The sequence below is a fragment of the Equus asinus genome, chromosome 8 (assembly GCF_041296235.1).
Source record: "Equus asinus isolate D_3611 breed Donkey chromosome 8, EquAss-T2T_v2, whole genome shotgun sequence".
Lineage (NCBI taxonomy): Eukaryota > Metazoa > Chordata > Mammalia > Perissodactyla > Equidae > Equus > Equus asinus.
The window spans coordinates 82910946-82931112 of NC_091797.1; the positions used below are offsets into that span (position 1 = coordinate 82910946).

General features: G+C 49.8%; 1 protein-coding gene across 1 annotated transcript in view; it reads right to left on the reverse strand.

The window, feature by feature from the left end:
* KSR2 (kinase suppressor of ras 2) overlaps window positions 1-20167 on the reverse strand; it is a 373230-nt gene that overhangs the window by 36847 nt on the left and 316216 nt on the right. The window contains exons 12-15 of the mRNA XM_070516151.1: window positions 18717-18758; window positions 17994-18066; window positions 14928-14976; window positions 12792-13159 (exon numbers count right to left, since the gene is read on the reverse strand). Of these exons, the coding sequence (XP_070372252.1) occupies window positions 12792-13159; window positions 14928-14976; window positions 17994-18066; window positions 18717-18758 (532 nt within the window). The remainder of the gene's footprint in view (window positions 1-12791; window positions 13160-14927; window positions 14977-17993; window positions 18067-18716; window positions 18759-20167) is intronic.

The following is a 20167-nucleotide window of genomic DNA, read 5'->3' on the forward strand; positions in this document are numbered from 1 at the left end:
AGTGACATTGGAAGGACATTTCCAGAACAATGTAGCCCATGGGCAGAGGGGGTTCTGGGCCCTCGGACATCCAGAGAATGGAAAAAGTAAACACGAAATACAGTTTCTCTTTAAAGCAAATCTCTCCTTGGATTTCTAAAATCCACCAAAAATCAGCGAGCATCTACACTGTGCCAGATATGGTGCTTGGGTCTTGGGATATGGTTAGTCTCTCTCTGTCTGTCCTTCCTACCTCTCTCGTTCCCCTTTTCTGCCAAAACAAACTCTTATTTCACGTTCGAAGATATATGCTCCCAATGCATACATTAATATAGCTATTGATTTTCCTCTTGCCAGTCATTATCAAGATCTATTTATCCCCCGGCTCCCCATTGATTGAGGAGAGCAGTATTCCCAGTGGTCAATCAATTCTGATATCCTCCATGACAAAGAGTCAATATCTATTTATTATTTGATTTATGGGCTTAATTATCTTAAACATGATCAGGCAGGGACAAAGCTGAAGTTGGGCACTGCCCAAGCAACTGGAGCCGAGTTGGGAATACATCAAACTAGACCCCAGGCCAGCAAGTCCCCAGAGCAGTGAAAACACCCCGATCTGACACTTGCCACTCCCGCCCAACTCCCCCCATCCTGGAGTTGGCCACAAGGAGAGGGAGGGAAAGGGATGGACGCCAGGGTTTCAGCTGGCACCTGCGGCCAACTCAACAAGTCCCAAGCCAGGAGAGCTTGGTGGTTGGACAATGAGTCTGACTTGGAGGTGGGTCAGCCTTGGCCCTCCCCAGGGGAGAGGATCCAGCCATGGAGCATTCTAAGAGGTCAGTGGGGCATTAAAAAGAAGGAGGGACTTGGGTACGGCTGGGAAGGGAAAGATGACAAGAGGAGGGTTTGATATGGACTTGCGTCTAAATGGGACAGTCTTGGGTTCAAATTCTGCCTCTTCCTAGCTTGATGACCTTAGGCACATTGCTTCATCTCTCCATTTCCTTGTCTATAACTGGGAATTGAATGGTACCTAATGATTCAAAGGACAGAAAAGCCAGTATTTGCATGCAGGTTGACCAGACTGCAGGGAACCAGCTTTTAATTACAATCTCGCCTCCCATCACGAGGTGCTCCCTGTGCTCCTGAATCTTCCTGTAACCACCGCCTGCCAGCGAGGCTGAGGACACTGTGCCTCTGGTTTCTGGAACACACGTTAAGGACCTGATGTTGCCCACATTTGTCTTCAAAACATGGGAGAGCAGCTGGCTATTTTTAACTTGGGTAAATAGTGAAAGCTGTTGAAAATGCCTTTGTTTCCAAAGGACTACCAGCTCGCTGCTCCTTTTCCCCTAGGGCAGCATACCAAATACGTTTCAGAACCCAGGGCATTCAAAAGTGCATTTGTTCCCACTGATGTCTGATTAGGATCAACCCTAACTGTCCACACCGTTCCTCCAGGAAGGAAACACACCAACAATCCTGCTGCGAGTTCTCCTAAGGAAAGGGATTGCCCCAAAGTGGTCTTTCTAAAATGCAAATCAGACCGTTATCTCTCCTCTGATTAAATCACTGGGTGGCTCCCCCCTGTCTTTAGGAGAAAGTTCAAATTCCTTAGCTTGGCTCACAAGGTCCTTTAAGCTCATCTCCAGCTTCTTATCCCTTGTTATCCCCATACGGATCCTATATTCCAGCTCCTGACTCTTGGCCGCTCCTCGCTCTCCAGTCTTGCTCCCTCCCACCTCCAGCCCTTTGCACATGGTATTCGCTCTATTAGAAATGCCATACCTTCTTGTCCATCTGGCCAATTCCTTGATTGGATAAAGAGGGGGCTCTGGGTCCCTGTAAGCTTTTCCGATCCTATTGCAGAGATTATGACACCATTTGAGAATCATCTAGTTACCTGTCTGTGAGCCCCGCAGGGGCAGAGACCGTGCCTCCTCCTTCATTTCCAGCACCACAGCTGGCACCTTACACATGATGCGTGTTTGGGGCAAATGCTCCCAAACCACTCAGCCTCTTTATCGTATTATTATGACTTACATCACATAATTGGCTTCTTTTTTCTTTCCATCACCGTCAATTCTCCCACATGCTCTAACCAACCCCCCCCGCCCCCCCCCCCCCCCAGTTTGTACTATATTTTCCTTCTGTCCCACTCGTTTCTCAGTGATTCTAAGCAAACACTACCATTCATTGTTCGCTGCTACACTTGCCTGGAGGAGCAGGATGTGCTAATGCAGGTGAGTATTTCTGGAGACTGTTATTCACTCATTCAACAAGTATTTAAGGAGGACCTGATCTTTTAGGGGCTGTGGAGACAGAGATGAGTCAAATAGCCAAGGTCCCACTTTCCTGGGGCTTCTATTCTAAGGTGGGGGAAGGGACGGAGGGCAGAGAGACAAGAAGCAAGCAAACAAATTGAGGAACAGAAGAATTATCTGACGGTGAGAAATGCCCTAACGAAGATAAAACTCAGTGACATCATGGGAAGGACTCAAGTCGCGGGAGTCGTGTGCTGGGGGCCACTCTGGATTGGCCTCAGGACTCCACGGGCTTCTGGTTGCCTCTACTGCCTGCCTGCTTCTTCTCAGTCCCCTGTGCAGGGTGACCCTTCCCACCAGGCCACTCGATGCCAGGGGTGCTCCAGGCTCTGTCCTCGGGTGACCTCCCTCTCTTCCCTGGATGCCCTCAGCTTCCATTGAAGCCCACAGCTTCAATCACCGCTTATACACAGATGACTCACACACGGTTATTTCCAGCCAACATTTCATCTGAGCTTGAGACTAGTATATCCAGCTCCCGACTCAACATCTCCTGGAAGGCTCAAAGGGGAGAGAGGTTAAGTCACTTGGCCAAGGTGCAAGCCAGGAGCAGAGCTGGGACACAGATCCAAGTAGCCAAACCACAGCCGTCCCCTCGTATCATTTGATACTCTAATAAACACAAAACACCTGCTGTTTGTAGTGCCAAGGATGCTTTGGCATCTGGGAGGAAATATACTCCTTCTAATAGCTGCTATCATTATCATTATTGCCATTGTTGTTGTTGTTAGAATATCATCATTATTACTATAGCAACTGCGAGATACAAGGCATCAAGCACCGCCAGCCACAGAAGACATTATGCTCTAGCCTTTCCATATCCGATCTCTAATTCTTATCATGATCTTGCAAGGGAGATCGATGTTATCCCATTGTATAGAGGAGGAAACTGAGGCAAACAGGAGCAGAGAAATTTGCAATAGACCCAAATCCAAAAAAGGGAGTGTTCATTCATACATTGTTTAATGAAAATACAAGCCACAAAACAGGATTGCTGGGTGAGTCTATCTTCAGTGGGAGAAGGAGAGCTATCCACAAATGTGTGAGCAGCACAGAGCTGCTGGCTTTTCACAAAACCCACATGATTTTCCTCCTGGGAATACAGTTGCTATTTCTCAGCCTCCCTTGTGGTCAGGTGTGGTCAGGGCACTGTGCCAGCCCATGACACATGAGTGGAATAATGTGCACCACTTCTAAACCTCCCACATGACCCTCCATACTTGTCCCTCTTTCCCCAGCTAGAAGCAGAAGACTCTGAGCCCTAGGGATGGATCCAAAAGAAGGGATTGGTCTTGGATCCCTCCACCCATGAAGGAAAGCCATCTACCATCCAGAAACACCCATCTTGGACTATCATGTGAGCAAGACACGGACTTCTACAGTGTTAAGCCACTTAATATTTTAAGGCTTATTTGTTACAGCAGCTACTGTTACCCTGACCAACACAAACTGTGAGTTTGCATATATCCTGAGAAAACCGCCTGGAAGGATGTTCACCAAAACGTTAAGGTGATTCTCTCTGGCTGGAGACCTTATGGGTGAATTGCATTTTCTTCTTTTTGCTGATCTGCATTTTCTATAACAAATGAGTTACCACTTGTGTAATAAGACACAAAAGTTATGTTTCAAGGGATGATGGGTGTCACACGTGCTAATGTAGAATCTTTGAGATTCCAGAAAAGGGGTGGCCAGTGGTAAAGTCTTCATCCATGCAAGTGCTCTGCTGGTCATACGATTGTTTACCAAAAGGCCTATGCAATGTACATGGGATGATGCTAATAATAATGATGATAACGATGCAGTACATTTATAGCGCTTCGTTCACAAAAGTCCCGGGGTTCTTCACATTCCAGCACAATTAAAGGCAGCCACAGACAAAAAACCTTTTCAGCTGTGCTTTATAAAGGGAAAGCAATTCAGCTTTTTGCACATAAAAGGAAGCCGATTCCACTGGATGTTGGGGGATGGAATCTTCATGTGCTCAGGCCCCCCAAGTCTTATATGTTATATTTAGGACAATCAAACTGGCCCGAAGGAAAAAGAAAAATCAGAAAGCCCCGGAGTACAGAGTTACAGAAAAAGCACGTCGAGATCTCGTTGTGGCATCGAGTTACCATCCTAGCAGAAGGCAGGGTCCTCCATTTGTCTGTCAAAGATGGTAGCTCGGTGCTATTATATTTGAAAGCACGAAAAACAGGAACCGATTCGGAGTTGGAAAGAATCTACTAAGTAGCTCCTGATATTTACCAGGTTTAAAATGCTGTGCAAATGAGGTCCCAGGAGATTCCAGGACCACCTCATCCCCAGGAGGTGGGTGAGGGCGGGATGTCGCGTGCAGGCGAGCAATACAGTTGACCTTGCATGCCTGCAAAATTGCATTCGGACTCCAGGGGCCCAGCGAAGGGACTGAGGACACACGCCAAATGAGAAGTAAAAAAAAATCTTCCTGAGAGCAGTGAGCAAATCCTGCCCTTCCCTCCTTCTCTTTCCCGGGGCGTAAAGCCCCTCTATCACAACCAGACATTTATGGAATGCCCCTCAGGTCCTGCTCCCTCCTACTCTCACCCCTGGGAAAGCATCTTGATGAAGTTCACTGTGGTCCCAAAGGCAGAGGAACCATTCAACATCTTTCCTGGGAGCCCCACACAGGTGGAAATGTCAGACCAACAGCCAGGACACCCGAGAGCCCCTATTCCTCTGCTGTGTCCTTCAGGGCTGGCCTTGGTGGATGCCATCACTGTGCTCAACCAAATGAGGTTTTTTTTGAGGACGATTAACTCTGAGCTAACATCTGCTGCCAATCCTCCTCTTTTCACTGAGGAAGACTGGCCCTGAGCTAACATCTGTGCCCATCTTCCTCTACTTTATACGTGGGATGCTGCCACAGCATGGCTTGATAAGCAGTGCATAGGTCCACACCTGGTATCTGAACTGGTGAACCCCAGGCCGCGGAAGAGGAATGTGCAAACTTAACTGCTGCACCACCGGGCTGGCCACCAACCAAATGAGTCTTGACACAAGAACCAGCCAGCTGAGCAAAAGAGGCAGCCGTGAGGCCATCAGGAAACTTCCAGAGTGGTGTGAGCAGCTCCTGTTTAACATCTTTCACTGGCTTCCCACTGCATTAGGATAAACTCCATGCCGTTGTCTGCACTTCTGAGCCCGGCAGCCTCTTTCCTGCCACCCTGCTGTCACTCATCCACTTCCTTCTGGTCCTCAAACCCACCCATTTCATTCCCACCTCAGGGCCTTTGCACCTGCTGAATCCCTGCCTGCGCTGTTCTCTCTCTGCCTCTTTGCAGGACCATCTCCTCCTCCTCATTAGATCTCAGCTCAAATGTCACCTCCCCTCAGACACCTCTTCTGGGCCGCTCCTCAGAGCTGCCCTCTGGTCACTCTGACCTGTCCCCCTGTGTGTGGCCTTCACAGCACTTAACACAAACCTTGGATTATCTTACTTAATTGTCTGTTTAACTTGCTACTGTCTGTCTCTTCGACGGGAATGTCAAGTCCTTGAAGAAACCATAGGAACTGTGTTTGAACAAACAGCATGCAGCCTGGCACTCAGCCCGGCCGAGAAACGCCTGTGGAGGCCACGTGAGTGAGCTCGGTCAGCACCGAAGCTACGAGGCGGCTCTCGGGCCCCCGCTGGCTCTCACAATGGGACAGTCCAGGCCCTCGCTCATTTTGAACTCAGCTGCTCACCTCCCCCTGCTTCTAGGCAGAGTTGCTCCGTGAAGGGGCAGCGAGGTTTCCAAGGTGTGCAGGAAGCTCCTGGCGGTGGGAAAGTCTGCTCACTCAGAGTAGCAAGTAGGAAGAGCTTTCTTTAAAGCCGGGGCCTGAGCTTGCATGTCATCAGAATCTCCTGCAGGACTTCCTAAAACATAGAACCTGGGCCACCCCCAGCGCCTCTGATGGGGGAAGGGAGAAGAATTTGCATTCTAGCAAGTTCCCAGGTGATGCTAGTCAGGGGTCCGCACCATGAAGCAGAGATTTAAATAATCAGGGGCTTCTAGAAAAACATTTGGGGGCTTGGGGTGAGGGCTTCTGGGAAACTTCCAGGCAAACTTGGTGAGCTGCTAATATTAATGAAATGAGTCTTTTGCACGGAAAGAGAAAGTGTGTGTTTTTGTGGGAGAAGGAGGGTGGGAGAGAGAACGAGAGGGAAGAGAGTTGGTGTGTGGCTTAGGGGTAGACGGAGGAGCTGTGTGCGTGTCCTGGGCCCCCAGGAATCTACAGGGCATTGCAGAAGCACATCAACACAGACTCAAAGCCACAAAAAATAAAGTTCAGTTTAGTAAGCTGGCGGTTCTCAAACTGTGGAGCAGCGAATCCTCTGGGACGTAATAAAGGAGACAGATGGGGCGCGGGCCTTGTATTGTGACCAGGTCCCCCAGATGATTCTGATGCCGTCAAAGGTGACGAACTCCGTGACATGCTACTGCTCACGAGTCGAGCCCATTCCCCTTGACCTGGCCGAGGCCTCCGTGGCAAAGAAGGAACAGGCTAGACCGACATTCAGATGTCCATTTGCTCCATTCCAGGTTCTGCCAGTTACTTGTTCTATGACGTGGGGAAGGGCCCCCTTTGCCTCCCTGACCTCAGTGTTCCCATCTGTAAAATGGGCACAGCGATAAATGGGAGAACATCACCGGGCCTGGCCCGAAGCAAAGCCCTTGCTGAAGGTTGGTGGAATTGGTTGCTTCGTTTGGCTCATTTTGGGGCTTGGCATTTATCAGCATGAGATAAATGTTTTCCCTCGACCAGGGAAATGGGTTCAGCAATGAGGCTCAGTGGTGCCTCCTTCAGCTTCAAAAGAGGAACCGCCTGATGGAACCCCGGTCTCTGCTGGGCCCCGAGCTCTCTGTGTCTTCCTCTCCCAAGGGAGGGCTGGAGCAGAAGCTAACGAGGGCACTGGGACACTGGGATAAACCTTGTGGGAAGAATGGGGCGGCCTCTCCCTCCCTAGACTCTGCCTCGGTGGCGACAAGGGTGGAGCTGTGGCTTCCCCTCGGCTGGTGCAGACCCTCCTCTCCTGTCAAAACAGCAACCACGATGGGTGGTCTTCATAACACAGCCTTTCCGGTCTGGCCAAGGGCAGGGGATGGGACGGGAGCAACGATGCTCATTCCACCGAAGTCATCAGCTCTTTGATCCCGATGGGAAATTAGGGCAGACACACTGACATTTCCTTGAACCACTGTTGCCTCTGCAACCATCAACATCCTCCCCTTGGGTCCCCAGCCTTTATTTTGGAGGTTCCCCAAGTTTTTCCCTCAAAGACACCAGGTCCTGCCCCCGCCCACAACCCGCCAGCAGCTGCCTGCTGCCCTCAGCGAAAACCCAGACCTCTCACCAGGCTTGAGGGGCTCAGAGGGCCTCCTGGCTGCCTGATGGAGCCACCTGCAAGGTTTGGTACCAGGTCTGAGCCCCAGCCAGACAGTTAGAGACTCTAGGACAGGGGTTCTCAACTGGGGCAACTCTGCCCCCTGGGGACATCTGGCAATATCCAAAGACACTTCTGGTTGTCCCAACTAGGACAACTAGTATTGGAACATAGTGGGTAAGGGCAGGGATGCTGCTAAACATCCTACAGTGCACAGGACAGCCCCAGTAAACGAATCATCCGGCCCCAGTGAGGGACTACTGTAGGGGAAGAGCCAGGCGTTGGATTGTTTTAAAAGTCCCCCCCAACACAACCAGGACTGAGAGCCTTTCCCCTCCCCTGGAAAGCTCCTGCCAGCTTCTCTACCCTCATCTTCTACCCTTTTGACCTGTCTGTGGTTCTGCCACCACAGTTTTCTTTCACGTCCACAAACACTCCCTGCTCATTCCTACCCCTGGGCCTTTGCATCTCCTGGGTGTGCCCTGCCCCCACATCTGCACAGCTGGCTCCTGGCATTCAGGTCCCTGCCCAAGTATCATTTCTTCAGAGAGGCTGCCTGGCTCCCCCTACCTAAAATGACCCCAACACCCAAGTCCCTCTTAAGCATATCTCTCTGTTCTGTTTGCGTCAACGCACAGGGAGGGACCTACGCAAATGATCTAATTACTACTTTAGTACTAGTCTGCTCATGCCCTCCCCCCACCCACCCCGGACTAGAATGACAGCACTCTGAGAACAAGGTCCATGTCTGTCTGGCTCACCATCGTCCCCTAGCATCCAGCAACGTGCCTGGTACTTCATAAGTGTTTACTAAACATCTGTTGAATGAATGAATGAATGAATGGATGGATGGATGAATGGCAAGCACTGGGGAAGATGGGGTTTTCAAGCTGTTGGAGGATGAAGTGTATCGATAGAGACCTGTGCTCTTGTAATGGCCCCACTTTCCTCTCCTGGTCCCAGTTTCCGCGTCTGTAACATGGAAGGGATAGGTTCGGTGGTGTCATTGCTCCCTAACGAAGCCCATTCGGAGACATCCATTTCAGCTCTGCATTGTCTTTGTCTCCCTGGCACCAGGCTAAGGTAGGCTGGCCCGTACGCCCATCACCAGATAAATAACAAATTACCGCCCACTGAGATCCTCATATTTTGTAATTCTGTCCTATTTTCCACAGGAAACTTCCCTGTTTCCATGTCCTTTCATACCAGCTGGACAGATCTGGCATCAATGCTGAGCACATAACAGGTCTCCCTGGCGATATTCTCTAGGGCATGGTTCCCAAATATTGGTTGGATTAGAATGGGCTGGAGAGCTTGGTTAAAAGGTTTCACCTACGAACAGACTTGACTCAGTAGGTCTAGGGTGATGTGGCCAGACTGAAAAATGGCCCCTAAGGATAGCCAGGTCCCAATCCCTGGAAACTGCGAATGTTACCGAAGATGGCAAAAGGGCCTTTGCAGATGTGATTGAGTTAAGCATCTTGAAATGCGAGATGACCACGGATTTTCTGGGTGGGTCCTAAAGGCCATCACAAGTATCCTTATAAGAGGGAGTTGCGGCAATGAAGCAAGATGCTAAACTGTTGGCTTTGAAGATGTGGGAAGGGCCACCAGCCAAGGAATGCAGCTCTAGAAGCTGGAAGAGGCAAGGAAAGGGGTTCTCCTCTGGAGCTTCTAGAAAGAACACAGCTCTGACTTGGTTTTAGCCCAGTGAGCCTGCTCCAGACTTCTGACCTGCAGAACTGTAAGAGACTAGATCTGGGACATTTTAAGCCACCAAGTTTGTGCTGATTGTTATGACAGTCTAAGGACCCTAACACAGGTAGACCCAGGAATCCACATGTTACTGACCTTCCTCTCTTTGGTGGCTCGGAAGCACGAGGTCCGGTTGGACCGCACTGGTCCAGAGCCGTGGCAGGCTGCTTCTCAAACACGCCCGTTCTCAGAGAACCAAAGAATTTCGTTAGAGTTGGAAGGACCCTGCCTCAAATATCCACTTCTACCTGCCCATTTTACAGATGGGGGAACTGAGGCCTAGGAAACTCCACAGCAAGACAGAAGGATGAGAGACGCTTTCATTCAACTCTATCTTTACTGGCTTTCAAATTCCATTTGGAGTTTTTAAAATGAGCAATGGTGCAGGCTGTCAATAGCTTTGCAATAATCCCATAATGACCCAGTTGTGAAACAATTTAGCAATTCTGCTGCTAATTGCATTTGTGGATATAGCAATTGGGTAACTAGTTGGTTATTACTCATTCTCCAAGAGCCATACACACTACTTTACAAGGAAGCTAATCTTAGAAATACTTGTTAACTTTGACAATAATTACTAAGTAATTGGCTAGAACACGCCATTGTGAATTTATCTGGAATATGCCAGGTAATTATCTGGTCTTATGTTCTCTGTAAGATAAATCCAAGGTCCAAAAATTGTTCCAGTTGGTTGATTATCAGCCAACCATCGACCTCTGCCAGCCAATTGTGCGAATGCACGTGATTAATCAAATTACTCAAATATTTGGTTTCAAACTGAACGTTCAGATAAGAGACGTGGATGGCCAACAAGTGGACAGTGCTGAATGGGAGAGAGGGAGGCACAGAGCCCCTCCCTAGGATAAATATATAATGACACAATAGTATGGAATAAATGCCACTTCTTTGGGGCTCATCTGGCTTCTTCACACAAAATACTAAAACACTTCAGAGACCAATTACATGTCCCAAAGCTGCAGAGTCTTTATCACGGTGCCAGGAAAAGGCTGTGCTATTTGTGAAATCTCCAGGCAGTTATAGTGCTTGGGGAGGGGGACGCTGAGTTTCATACATAATAGAAAAGGGGCCGAAAATGCAGCTGGCTTGCAGGAGGAGTGACACATTTTCATAATGACCACTCGTGTTTCAAGGATGGCTGCTAACTCAATCCGTCCACTTCCAATGAGCCAGCCTTTGGGAAAGGGATGAGGGGGGCTTGGGGACCTGGGCTCCATGATAATACTGGAAAAGTCAGAGGGCAGGAGGCAGGAGGTCCTTAGAAGCGCCAGGCAAAGGAAAGGAGATCGTGGAGTTCAGATTTCTAATTGGGGGACGTGAAAAAGAGATGTTAGCAGGTCAAAAGATGAGGAGCTGACCAGAGAGAAATGTGGGGTAACAGACTGGTGGGAGAGTGGGCAGAAGGCTAGGGGTGGGGAAAAAACCACCTTCTAACCAGACTTCTGCACCCCAAGGGAAGGGCTATTGCTTGACGGCTGATGAAGATGATACTCACTGGATAAGAAAGGTGTTAATGGTTTTGCGATGGTAGGTTGTAAAAATGGCCACAGACTGTCCCTCTCCCTGCATCCACGCCCTTGCAGTGTCACCCTGCGAATCTGCCCATCCAGAGGTAATGTCTTTCTCCTTGCCTTGAATGGAGGTTGTCCACATGACTTGCTTTGGCCAATGGACTTAGCCAATGAGACACAACCAGAGGTGTGAAAGGCACTTGTCTATCAGGGCTTGACCTCTTGCTGTACTTGGAGCCCTGAGACCACCATGGGAATGAGTCTGAGCTAGCCTGTTGGGGGGTGAGAGGCCACGGGGAGGAGAACCAAGGCACCTGAGCTGACAGCCTGCCAACCTGCAGACACGGGACTGAGGGCATCCAAGACTGACCAGCCCTCAATCCGACCTGCCAGGTGACCACAGACATAGCCAAGAGCCCAACAACTGAGCCTGGCTCAGCACAGAAACACTGTCCCCAGAACAGAGAGAAACCACGAAGTTCTGTCACTCAGTAAAAACTTATTGAAACACTCACCTAATCAGAGCACCTCAGCCCCTGAGTGTGACCTGGGCTGATTACTGGAGAGCCGCCCCTGCCCTGTGCAGAGTTGAGAACCACCGTGTTCACCCTGGTTTAAGGAGAGTTGAAGGGCCACGCGGAGATCTCCCATCCTTTCCAGGCTCTTCCTGACATGTGGGCTCCAGTCAACTCACCATCGGCATAATCAATGGTGACAGACAACAACACACCTTCTGCCGATCACCAAGGTCTTCTAAATGGACTCAAGGGGGCTTTGCATCACAGGGAAGACATTAAGACACACCAGTTCTTCCCTGAGCCCCCAGGTCCTGCTATGGTACCTGCCAAGATGCAAGCTTTACACGTTTGGGATCTTATTGATGAGTGAAGTTTAGGAAGCAGAGAGCTCCTACTTGACCTCTGGCAGCACAGGCCATACCGAGAACCCCGCAGCTGTGGCCAGTCTCAGTGCAACAGGGCAGTAACTTCCAGAGTTTAAAAACACACAAAGAATTGTTTCACAACTGTTCAGCTGAAAACAAAGCTATTTTTTTTTTCAACGCCTCACATCACTGGGTAAAGTTAGACAGAGCAAGTCCAACAAAGTTGCTAGCATCTGACATTATCTTAACGTCAGTTCTCTATTAACTGCTCCTTCTGGGCAGCTATGGATCACAGATCCTAGATATTTAAAACCACAATGGTGAAGCCCACAAATGTGCTCTCCTACTTTAAGGAAAGTTAGCGTAACACTCATCAGGATCTTAGTCCAGGGGTCGGCAAACTAGAGTGCGAGGGCCAAATCTGGCCCATTGCCCGGTTTTGTAAATAAAGTTTTATTGGAACACAGTCACGTACATCCATTTACATCTTGTCTGGGCCTGCGTCCGCACCACAGCAGCAGAGTTGAGTAGTTGCTACTGCAACTGTATGGCCTGAAAATATTTACTAATGGGCCCTTTGCAAAAAAAGTCTAACGACCCCTGATTTAGCCTAATTCACTCAATTTACACGTGGAGAGGGTGGGTCTCGGAGATGTTGTTTCACCAATACTTGGAGAACAGGGGCATCTAGAACCTACTTGTCTGACTCCCCGTGCATGCTCTCTCCATGGCACTGCCGTGCCAGAGGGTTTTAGCATTAAAAGTATTTTCTGGAATCTCAAATCTTAAAACCCAGATAAGCTGTGGATGGTAGAGCTACAGGTGTTCTATCCACCAGAATGTTGAACTACCCAGAACCCCCGTTTCTCAACTCCGCGGGAAGCAGAGCTTCGGGAATGAATGCACCGGTGCGGAGCCCAGGTGGGACTGACCTGGTGATGATGGCCAGGTGGGGCGGGCTCATGCAGGCGCCCATGAAGAGCACCACGTTCTCATGCCGCGTCTGCCTGTAGGCCATCACCTCCCGCTTGAAGGCCTTTAGCTGTTCCTCGTTATCCCTCTCGATGTCGATCAGCCGGATGGCCACCTCGCCGTGCCAGCGGCCGTGGTACACCTGCCCGAAGCGGCCTTTCCCGATGAGCTCGCCGATCTCCAGCTGCTCAAAAGGGATGTCCCACTCCTGAAGGAAGATGCTCGTCTGGCTGGCCTTGCGCGGGAAGCTCCGGGCCGAGAGGAGGGACAGGTTCATCTCCTCGAAGTCATCCTCCGACTCCTCGGCCTCGTCGTGGCCCTCTTCATTCTGTGGCCGGAGGGGGAGAGAGTCAGAGCTGTTGCCCCCGCCCCACCGTCCCACGAAGTCATGCTGGGTCCCTTTGTGCATGTGCAGGTCTGAACACATGTCTATGTGCGTTTTGGGCTGGTGCGCACATCTCTCTCTATTTTCCCAGGTAGCTTGGGTCTAGAATTGTTTACAATGAAGGAGCTGAAAGGGAGATGGTGGTAATCTGACTCTCTTGTGCTAAGGGGGAAACTGACGCTCAGAGAGGAGAAATGCAAGGGGGACCACCCATTCCAGTTTCCTGGGACTTCCCTGGTTTTGGCACCAGAAGTCCCACACCTTGGAAACCCCTCAGTCCCGGCAAACAGAGAGGGTTGGTCACCCTGGGAAGCTCCAGGTCACAAAGCCAGGCTAAAATACAGGTACATCATGTGTCTGCATGTAACAGGTGACAACCGTCAATTTGGTGTGTCTCTGCTTCCCCCAGGGAATTTGGAATTGATGAGTCAGAAACTGGGAGAGGTCAGAACGACTCTGCACAGGCCAGAGGCCTGGGTTCCTGTGCAGCCAGGAGGGCAGAGACAGGAGAGTGAGAGGCTGACAGAATGGGTTTACGGGCAGACCAAATGAGCTGGAATCTGGCCTCTGTGTGACCTTGGGCAGGTCACTTGCCATCTCTGAGCCTTCCTCTCCTCATCACAGAGTGGGGCTCATCAAATCTGCTCCTGGGGGTGGTGTGAGGTTTTCAGTCAGATGAAGGCCTGTTAAGTTCTTTGCACAGATCTGACCACAGGTATGAAACATGCACTGGGATGCCCGAGAAAATGCGGTAGAAACTTCAGTAGATCCGGGGCCCCACCCAGATGGACTGAATCAGAACATCAGCAGGCCAGGGTCAGGAGCCTGCATTTTTGTCCTGCATGCCCATATGACTCCAGTACACTTAGGCGTGACCATCCCAATAGCTAAACACTCAAGGTCTACGGACCCACATTCCCACTATGGTGTCTGGGGTGCCTGGGGTGCCCTGTCCCTTGGCTGTTTTGCTGGAGTGTGGGAACAGCAGGTGCCTGAGCCCATGGGGATCCCCAAGGGCTTGAGGCCTGATGAAACAGCCTGAGGAGGTGGCCCCTTGGCTGGGTGCAGGTGCTCCTGGCCCCAAACCTGAGCAGGCTGTCTCGACTGGCACACTCAGGAGAAGGGACACAGGAAACATCTGCTTCTCTCAGGATCAGTTTTCAACTGCCACAACAGTTCCAGAAAAGGACATAATTTTCTCTGGAAACTCTGATTCTATTCCTTTCAGTTGGGGACATACCGGCAGAGCCCAGGGGTTGAGACTCCATGGTTCTCCCCCAGGATGCATCGTTTACTCCTCCAGTGGCTCTGGCAGTTGGGAAGAGCCCCAGAACATTCTCGACACCCCGCCAAGCCCAGGGTCCCTGAGGCCCGCCCCGCCTCCCACGTATTCTTGTGAAGGCAGTGGGGCACATCCCCTTGGTATTCACCCAGCCTTGAGCTGGTTTTTCAACTCAGAATGCAAATCACTTGCCAACTTCCACACAACGTGCTTTTCCGTGATGCACACCAGAATGGCCCATTAGGCTCAGTGCCCAGAGGGGCCACCGCTTGCTCGTCGTCCTGGAGTTAGAACATCCATCAAGCAGAGCCACCTGCCCCCCACCATGGGCCCCCAGCCTCCGGTCACCCTGGCTCCTGACCTCAGTGGGCTGTGCCAAGCTCTGGGCAGCCCCCGGAAAAAGCTGCTTCATTGCTCTCTAGTTCTCACCTCCGAGGTTGGCTCCACTTCAATTTGAAGTAATGGATTTCCTTCCAAGCTTTAAAGAAAGAAAAATAAATGTGACCCTCAGGTGAAAAGGTAGGTCCATGTATCAAGTTTACCCATGTATGAAGAGTTCCAAAATGAGAAATCCTAACCATCAAGCCCTTCTCTTGAATTTCCCTTCAATGCTTGCATCTGAAATAATCCATAGCCTTGCCAGAAAGAAGCAGTGTGCAAGGACGTTGTTTTAAATAGATTTTCTGGGCTGCTCAGGGCTCATTTTTCTTTATTGCTTTGGTTTCCACTAATCTAGCAGCTTCCTTGTAAATTGGCCTAAATGCCACAAGTGGAAGAATCCTCAGAGCTCTAGGTCCTCACCAGGAAAGAATTAATCAGATCTCTAAAGTACGCTGAGATTCGGAAACTTCTAGAAGGATCTTAGCATCCATTTGTTTGTTTGCTCATTCATTCCTTCAAGTAGAATTATGTGCCAGGAACAGCGCCAGGCCCTTAGAGGGATAGAGAGTTGAAACTGGCCTGGCTCTTGACTTTGAGGAATATTACATTACTACTGAAGAGACTAAAGCAAGTGCATAGATGTTGTGCAGAAAGGCTAAAAGTGACAAGGGCCGAAAGTTAGGTACGGACTGAATAAATGGAAATTCTCAAGGGAGAGGATTGCTGGATGTATCTGAAAGTTCAGTGTTTGAGATGGACCGATCGCGCCCATCTTGTTGGATCGGGGTGTGTGGAAGGAGAGTGAGGAGGACACAAGGCTGGAAGACACGTGTGTGCGTGCGTGTGTGTGTGGGATGCATGCAGAAGCTCGTGAGCTGCAGGTGCGTTCTAGATATATGAACATACTGGGAGTGGGCGCTGGGGGCACAATGTGTGTGAGTACTAAGTATATATAGAGTACTGGGTGGGTATTATGGGATATGCTCTGTGCTCTGTTCTGTGTGCACGTGAGTTCACACTAGGCAGGCTGTGTGTTGATGGTATAACTGAGTATGTATTGGGGTGTGAGGGGAGTGTCTGAGCGCACGGTATGTGATGGGGATTTGGGGCACAGTGTGTGTTTGCAGTGTTTTGGGGTGTGTTTTTAGAGTAGAGGATGTGTATGTGTTTATAGTAGCTGGGCTGCCGAAGGCACAGAAGAGCTGGAACTGGGAGCAGGAAGGAATCACACGGATACCATGTGCCCTTCCTATGTCCCCAGTGGAAGCTTAGCAGATTCCCTCTACCTGCCCCCTCATTTTGGGGGCCTCCCCTATCCTCACCCTCAGACCCCAGGAAGCTGTTGACCCTGCAGACAGAGTCAATCCACTTGATGGAGGGGCTCCTGATGAGAGAGAGTCTGAAAGACTGTGAGAACCAAAAGAAGGGTCCTCACAAAGTAGCATCTGTATGATGTATGAACATTCAGCCATTGTATGAACCAATTATTTATAGCACAGCCTGGGAAGGCGGGATGGAACGGCACTGTGACAACTGATATGCTGGGAGCTTGCCGCCCTGGGGGAGATTTGGGGGGAACAACGCAGCTGGAGCCCCTCCTCACACCCAAGAAAACAGGCAGCCCTCTTGCTGGCATCCGGGCCATTCCGTGACTTCTCTTCTGCACTTAAGTTAGTTCCCATCACTCCAGGCACATTTAAGCAGATCGTGGGCAGTTATTGACTCTGCTTGTCCCTGGCACCCCCTGGCTGTCCGTTAATAACCTGGAGTTCGTCTTGCACAAATTGTGGAATTAGTTTACGTGCAGCAGAGAAATGATCCGGAGCTAGATGTCAGCATAATATCCCCCGGCAAATTGCTGCTCCTTTGATTTCGGAGATACATCATTTGGGTCTTTAACAAAGTCCATAACACCACCAGAAAGGACGGAGCGGCGAGGGGAGCCAGAAGAAAAACCAAGGAGGCGAAAATGTGAGTTGGGAAACCAGCCAAATCGCAATTAGGTCCCTAGGGTGTCCCAGACTTTGGTCACAACCAAGGAAAAGTTAAGGAAGGTGATTTCACTTCCGCCGCACAAGCAATAGACCACCTAGAAAGAGGTCTGTATCTTAAAGATGCTAAAGACGCCACACAAAGATGTTCGCTGCAGCACTGCTTATAACCGTGAAATATGGGAAGTTGTAAGATCCAGCAAGAGGAAATGATCAAGGAAATTATTCTACGTCAATATGGTATTTTACAGCCATTAAAAACAATGCGTATGAAGAGTCTGGAGTAACATGAAAAATGCGATGTTACAGCATTAAGGGATAAAAAAGGACGGAAACTGCAGATATCACGCATCACAAGTATGTAAAACATGAATAGAAAGAACACACATCAAATTTCTAAGAGCAGTAGGATTATAAGCGATTATTTTTCCTGTCTTTTTTTTTTTTACAGAATTAGTCCAAATTTTCCAAAACTATCTTATATTATTTTTATAACAGTATAAACCAGAGGCCAGCAAAGTTGTTCTGCAAACTGCCAGAGAGTAAATATTTTAGACTTTGCAGGCCATACGGTCTGTTGCAACTACTCAGCTCTCCTGTTGTAGTTCAAAAGCCGCCGTAGACAGTGCGTTGTAAACAAATGGGCATGGCTGTGTTCCAATAAAACTTTATTTATAAAAACATGCGGCAAGTTGGATTTGTCCCATAGGCTGTAATTTGTTGATCCCTGGTACAAACCTAAATTACACTTTTTAAACTGGGGACCATGACGCAGAAGAATTGCCCTTTCATTGAGCCCTAGCTGTTGCCTGGGGAAGGTTGTCTTTCTCATCATAGGAGAATCTGGCGGTCCTAAGGAAATGGTCTGGTCTCTGGAAATCACACTTGACAGGCAGGGTCAGGGACACAAGGCAGAGCTGACTCATGGGGGCCAGCATTGTCTCTCTCGCCTGGGCTGTCACGCTCCCTCTCTCTGCCTGAGCCCTTCCCTATGTCTCTCTGTCCCCCTGTACTTCTCCCCCTGCCTCCCACCCTATCAGTTCCAGGAAGAGGACGAAAGAAGACAGGGATCCTGAGGAGACCGGAGCCCAGGGCAGGGGAAAGAGATCTCTGTCTCACTTACATTGGATTCGAGGTCACCGGATGCAGGATGACCTGGGGTGCCCGGGTCGGCGTCTCTGGCACCGGCACCACATCTGAGAGCCAGAGATTAGACAGTCAGAAACCCACTGTGGAGTCCACAACCACCCCCAAAAGTCTGCTTCCTGGGAGACGCTGGCAGCCAGTAACTTCTCCCCAGATCATGGGCCCCTGGGGCTGGCCAATCCTTTCTCTCCCTTCCTAGACCATTTACTTAGATGCACCAGTGTTCTAGAGGACATCCTGAACAAAATTCCCCCTTGTTGCCTAGGGGGCTGCTAGAACCCCTGAGCCTCTGGCCTGAGGCATCCACTGGCCATCTCTGAATCTTCCTCACTCCTGACTTCCCTTTGGGATGCTGAAGCCACTCGGTTTCATGTCTCCCAGTGCCCAACTCCAGCCCTCTGGCCAGCTCTCCCTTGCCACACGGCCCTGGACCCCTCCCCACCTTGCCCATCTGTCCTTAGTAGGCAACCATCTCAGGTCTTTCTCCTGTGCCTTGGGGCCTCGTTAGTGCCACTGTGCCCCTGGGACTCCCACCCCTTCCTTCTCCACTCCCATGTCCAGCCAGTATCCTGGGGTCTGGTGATTCCTTTCCCCTCTCTCTTTGAGCTTGTCCCCCAACAACAGGCGCCTCCAACCATTCCAGCAACTCCCACTCCTCAGCGGGCGTGCTCAGAAGGGGCTGGGCTCACACGAGACTCACCTGGGAAGATGAACTGCTGCTTGTATTTGTAGTAGTGGGATGCTGAGGAAAAAAGAAAACACCAGAGTGAGTGCCACCCCAGAGCTGTCCCTTCAGGTACCAAATTGGCCTCCCTCAGCCACCAGGCGCCCAGCCTCGCGGGTTTCCAGACTTCTGCAGACACCCTGAATTCCAAAGGACTGAGATCATGTGTAAAGAAACCAGAGCTCTAAAATCCAAGCCAACCCTCCCATTTGATGCTCCCTGAAAACAGGGCACCCCAGCTCGGAGAGTCATCCTGAGCACAATCGCAGTCTTGTTAAATGCATGAGAGCACACACACAGAAAAAGTCTGCAAAGTCATCATCTAAAATATTATTTTTTCGCCTGTAGGCAGAGTGATTACAGTGGCTTTAAAAAAAAAAAACCCTTTATGAGTTTCCTGTGTTTTCCAAATTCTCTACATTGAGCATTGCATTAGTTTTCTTGTTGCTTTTCTAACAAATGACCACCAACTTGGTGACTGAAAACAACGCAAATTTATTCTCTTATAGTCTGGAGGTCAGCAGTCTGAAATGAGTCCTAAGGCGCTAAAATCGAGGTGTCGGCAGGGCTGGTTCTTTCCGGAGCCTACCTGCATTTCTTGGCCCCTAGCCCCACCATGTCACCCTCTGCTTCCATCCTGAAATCGCCTTCTCCTGTCTTCGACCTTCCTGCCTCCCTCTTATAAGGATCCTGGTGATTACCCTGGAGTCTCTGGGCGGACTCTGAATGTAATCTTTCCGCCTCAAGATCCTTCCCTTAGTAACAGTTGCAAAGTTCCTTTTTACCATATAAAGTAACATTCATAGATCCCGGGATTAGAATCTGGTCATCTTTGGGGGACCATTATTCTGCCTCCACAAGCATGAATTAATTTCTAAATTTAGGGAAAAAATGATACAAAAGTAATTTCCTCAACTTCACTGCTGGTGCCCCTATATTCATTTTACTTCCAGTCCTCTTACCAGGGGCCAGTTGTTCCAAACATCTTCAAGATTTCTAATGTTACCACTTACGCCAGTGAGATGGAAGGCCTGGAGTAGGAGGGTACCAGGGGTGTCAGGGGAGGGGACAGGTCACATGGAGCTTTCCAGCCCCAAGGAAAGGAAGTGAGCAGGGATGGAGTCAGATGTGAGTGTGCGCTGGTGAAAATATTTCCAGAAACTATCTTATTATATTCAAGGACAAGCTACAACTGGGAGTTGGCTCGGCAAGAATTAGCACGGTGGGTTCTGAGCTGGGGTCTAGAAGCTGATCCTGTAGAGACGAATTCTACCTCTTCTTTTGGCTGCTTGTAAAAGCTTGAGTAACTCTCTCCAAGGCTCAGTTTCCACATGTGTAAAATGGGGATAAGAATAGTCGCTCCCGCATAGGACTGAGCTCATCATCGCATGAGATAAAAGCGTATGGTAGGCACAGAATAAGTATTA